The sequence below is a fragment of the Sorghum bicolor genome, chromosome 8 (assembly GCF_000003195.3).
Source record: "Sorghum bicolor cultivar BTx623 chromosome 8, Sorghum_bicolor_NCBIv3, whole genome shotgun sequence".
Taxonomy (NCBI): domain Eukaryota; kingdom Viridiplantae; phylum Streptophyta; class Magnoliopsida; order Poales; family Poaceae; genus Sorghum; species Sorghum bicolor.
Genome location: NC_012877.2, coordinates 32,487,451 through 32,492,619, shown reverse-complemented (window position 1 = coordinate 32,492,619; position 5,169 = coordinate 32,487,451). Strand labels below are relative to the sequence as shown.

At 44.3% G+C, this 5,169-nt stretch overlaps 1 protein-coding gene across 1 annotated transcript; it reads left to right on the top strand.

Annotated features, from left to right (window-relative positions):
• On the top strand, nucleotides 1,689-2,797 carry LOC110429928. Its single transcript, XM_021446694.1, has 2 exons — nucleotides 1,689-2,415; nucleotides 2,523-2,797. The coding sequence occupies exons 1-2, from the start codon at nucleotides 1,901-1,903 to the stop codon at nucleotides 2,545-2,547; spliced, it is 540 nt and encodes a 179-aa protein (XP_021302369.1). The 5' UTR covers nucleotides 1,689-1,900; the 3' UTR covers nucleotides 2,548-2,797.

Sequence of the window (5,169 nt, the reverse complement as noted above, 5' to 3'; positions counted from 1 at the left end):
TCTGAATTCTTTGGAGAAATGCTTCTCCGAACTGTTTGGTTGTTTGAAAAGAAGAGAGTGTGGCGAAATAGTTCAAGACCCCTTGAGGAGAATGTGCTACCTGGATTTTGACGACAGTGGTGGCACCACCTACTTGGAGTGGAGGTCGTGGGACCGTTAGGGCTTGCAGGGGCAGCCTTCCTGGCACTGGTGATGTTGAGGGCCGCCATTGAGGGCCCTGTGACTTGGAGTGAGAGGTCGTTGGGTTGACGGGGCTTGCAGGAGAGGCTCTCTCGGTGGCGTTGGGCAGTGACTGTTGGAGTGGAGGTCGTGATACCATTAGGGCTTGCATGGGTAGCTTTCTCGACGCTGGTGATGTTGAGGGCTGCCATTGAGGGCCTTGTGACTTGGAGTGAGAGGTCCTTGGGTTGACGGGGCTTGTAGGAGGCCCTCTCAGTGGCGTCAGACGGTGACTGTTGTTGAATATAATGGGCCATTAGTCCATAATTATATTTGATGATTAATTTAAGGTCCCATAATTAATGCTACAAAGAAAATGGTTTAGTACTATATTGATGATTGACCATGTGTTAACTCAACTTCAATAGGTGGCCTTTGTTAGCTCCTGTGGAGAAGTTGAGGGAGGGTGAAGGGGTGCCACACGCGCGCGCCGCCGCTGCCGTCGAGCCGTGTCTTGTTGTCTTGTCGAGGTCGAGACGAGCGAGCGTGACGTGGCACACGAAAACGGGATCTGATCGTTGTGCAATTAATGGTAATTAATTGCTAATTGATTGACTCGTTAATGGCAATTAATTGTGATTGATTGCCATTAACCAGACGTTTCCTCCTGGGCCTATATATTCCATACGCAGTACCTGCGAGAACACATTCAGTCTTCTCTCTTCCTGTCGAGTTGCTCTCTGTCCATTCCCGTCCCGAACCTCTGCGCGCACAGAGATCGGGAGAGCGGGCCTCCGGAACCCGACACCTTGCATCGAGACACCTGCTCGGGTGTTGCGGGCAATCAGGTTTTTGGGGAGCGTCTTCCACGACTGCTCACCGGCGAGATCGTCTTCTTCCACTCCAGCGGGTCTTCTTCCTGGTGGCTCGGGTGTTGCGGGCAATCAGGTTTTTGGGGAGCGTCTTCCACGACTGCTCACCGGCGAGATCGTCTTCTTCCACTCCAGCGGGTCTTCTTCCTGGTGGACGTTCGCGCGGATCGAGATCGACTACTTCGTCTTCTTCCTGGTGGACGTTCGCGGGACTGCACTGCGAACATCTTCCTGCATCGACTGTGGTCCGCTACTTCACGCAACGCACTATGCCGACTAGTGCGAATGGAGTCGTCGGTGCCTTCGGCACTGGTCCCTCCTCTGGGTACAATCTCAAACAATTGTTTTTCACTTTCAGTATGTCTGTTGTTGTTGCAGTAGTATTTTCAATGTTTATCTCTATTCTGAGTAGTGATAAAATTGCACACGTGCACATATATGCCACCATAATATTATGCGTAATTTTCTGGATTAAATCAAACATTAAAATGTCTAAATTTCTAACAATCCAAAAACCTGATATTAGACATTTTTCTGTTAGTGGTTTTGCTGCTGCGTTAAAACCGGATATGTTTGATGGTTCAAACTATAAGCGGTGGCGCGTGAGAATGATATTTTGGTTAACTGCTATGAGTTGCTATCACGCCGTGGAGGGGAAGCCGGAACAGTTTACTCCTGAGGAGAAAACGTTCATGGGTGCTGATAACCTCTTCAGAGGCGCCGTGATTAGTGCGCTCGATAAAAAGTACGTTGACAACTATATTATTTGCACCACTGCTAAGGAATTATGGGATGCACTTGAGGCCAAGTTCGGGGTTTCTGATGCTGGTAGCGAGCTGTACCTCATGGAATAATTGTTTGATTACAAGATGGTTGATAGCCGTTCTGTGATTGAACAAGCACATGAGATACAGGCACTAGCTAAGGAACTAGAACAATTTCCTTGTGTGTTATCTGAAAAGTTTGTGGCCGGTGGTATAATCGCGAAGTTGCCACCTTCTTGGAAGGATTTTGCTACTTCTCTAAAACATCAGAGGAAAGAGTTTGGTCTTGCCGAACTCATGGGAACTCTTGATGTTGAGGAGAAGACGAGGGCAAAAGATACACATGGGAAAGGCGTTCAGTCTTCTAGTGCCAATGTGGTGCAGAAGAAAAAACAATTCGCATTCCGTAATAAGAAAAAGAACAAGCAAGAGAACAAGCAAGGAGCAAATCCAAAGCCAAAGCAAACTGTGACTTTTAAGAAGAAAAAGGCAGATGGAGGCTACTTTGTTTGCGGTAGCGATGACCACTGGGCGAGTGGTTGTCCAGACCGCAAATTTAAACGAGAAGAGAAAAAGTCAGTAAACATGGTCATTGTCGAGGCTGAAGGAGGAACATCTGGGTATGGTAATTATTTACCTACTGTTCTGTCATTAACCTGAGTGGTGGATGGATACTGGGGCTAATGTTCATGTGTGTGCTGACATCTCTTTGTTTTCTTCTTATCAGGCCGGCAACACTGGAGCCTTACTGATGGGGAACGGCTTTCATGCGCGTGTTCTTGGTGTTGGTACGGTCATTCTGAAGTTCACTTCGGGAAAGACGGTGCTGATGAAGAACGTGCAGCATGTCCCCTCCATCAAAAAGTATCTAGTTAGCGGCTCACAGCTTTGTAGAGATGGCTACAAAATAGTCTTTGAGGCCAATAAAGTTATACTTTCAAAGTTTGAAACTTTTATTGGTATAGGTTATGATTGCGGAGGCTTGTTCCGCTTATCCATGCATGATGTGTGTAATAAAATCGTGAACCATACTGTGATTTCGAATGAGTCGAATATTTGGCATTCGCGATTTTGTCATGTTAATTATGGTTGTTTAACGCGGCTAGCAAATATGAATTTAATCCCGAAATTTAATTTAGTCAAAGGTTCTAAGTGCCATGTATGTGTGCAATCCAAGCAACCTCGCAAGCCTCACAAGGTTGCGGAGGCGAGGAACTTGGCACCATTAGAATTAATCCATTCCGATCTATGCGAGATGAATGGTGAGTTGACTAAAGGTGGTAAACGATACTTCATTACTTTTATAGACGATTGTACTAGATTTTGTCACGTGTACTTGCTTAAAACAAAGGATGAAGCATTACAATATTTTAAAGCCTATAAAGCTAAAGTAGAAAATCAACTTGAGAGGAAAATTAAACGCTTAAGGTCCGATCGTGGTGGAGAATATTTTTCAAGTGATTTTTCTGACTTCTGCGTAGAACATGGAATTCTTCATGAGAGGACACCGCCATACTCACCACAGTCCAATGGGATTGCCGAAAGAAAGAACCGTACTCTAACTGAGATGGTTAACGCCATGTTAGAGACTTCGGGTCTATCTAAGGAATGGTGGGGTGAGGCGATATTGACAGCGAGTCATGTCCTGAATAGAGTTCCTACAAAGAATAAAGAAATCACACCATTTGAGGAATGGGAAAAGAAAAGAGTAAATGTCTCCTATTTGCGTACTTGAGGTTGTTTGGCTAAAGTGAATGTGCCAATAAACAAGAAACACAAACTCAGACCTAAGACAGTTGACTGTATTTTTCTTGGTTATGCTACTCACAGCATAGGGTATAAGTTTTTAATTATAAACTCTGGAGTACTAGATATGCATGTTGGTACTATAATGGAATCTAGAGATGCAACATTCTTTGAAAGTGAGTTTCCTATGAAAAGTACACCTAATATTTCTAGTCATGAGTCTATAAACTCCCATGAGCAATTTATTCCGATAGAACAATCTGAGGAACCCCATGTTCACTATCCTGAGGAGGATGATAATGTAGTCACTCGAACGAGCAAAAGACAAAGAAAAGTGAAGTCTTTTGGAGATGACTATATTGTGTACCTCGTGGATGATACCCCACAACAACCATTAAAGAGGCATTTTCCTCTCCTAATGCTGACTTGTGGATGGAAGCAATAAGGAATGAGATGGATTCTATAATGTCTAATGGAACTTGGGAAGTGGTTGAACGACCTTATGGGTGTAAACCTATAGGGTGCAAATAGGTGTTCAAGAAAAAGCTTAGGCCTGATGGTACAATTGAGAGGTACAAGGCTAGGCTTGTGGCTAATGGTTATACCCAAAGAGAAGGGGAAGATTTCTTTGATACTTATTCACCTGTTGCCCGTTTGACCACAATTCGAGTGTTATTGTCTTTGGCTGCCTCTCATGGTCTTCTCATTCATCAGATGGATGTGAAGACAGCTTTCCTAAATGGAGAGTTAGAGGAAGAGATCTATATGGATCAACCTGATGGATTTGTAACAAGTGGTCAAAAGGGCAAGGTGTGTAAGTTATTAAAATCCCTTTATGGCCTAAAACAAGCTCCAAAACAATGGCATGAGAAGTTTGACAGAACCTTAACTTCTGCCGGCTTTGCTGTTAATGAAGCTGACAGATGTGTGTACTATCAGTTTGGTGGGGGTGAAGGTGTGATCCTTTGTCTGTACGTGGATGACATGCTGATCTTTGGGACAAGCCTTGTTGTGATCAAGGAAGTTAAAGACTTTTTGTCTAATAACTTTGAGATGAAAGATTTGGGAGAAGCTGATGTTATTCTAAACATTAAGCTTTCAAGAGAAGGCAATGGTGGGATTACACTTGTGCAGTCCCACTACGTGGAAAAGATTTTAAGTCGCTTTGGGTACAGTGACTGTCAATCTGCTCCTACGCCTTATGATCCTAGTGTGCTATTGAGGAAAATCGAAGAATATCAAGGGATCAACTAAGATTCTCCCAAATTATAGGCTCACTGATGTACCTTGCTAGTGCCACGAGGCCTGATATCTCGTTTGCAGTGAGCAAACTTAGCCGATTTGTGTCAAATCCGAGAGATATTCATTGGCAAGCTCTTGAGAGAGTGATGCGCTATCTGAAAGGTACTGTGAGCTATGGCATTCACTATACCGGATACCTGAAGGTATTAGAGGGTTATTGTGATGCAAACTGGATATCTGATGCTGATGTGTTAAAGGCCACAAGTGGATATGTGTTTCTGCTTGGAGGTGGCGCTGTTTCATGGAAGTCTTGCAAGCAGACTATCTTAACGAAGTCAACGATGGAAGCAGAACTCACAGCATTAGACACCACCGGTGCTGAGGCC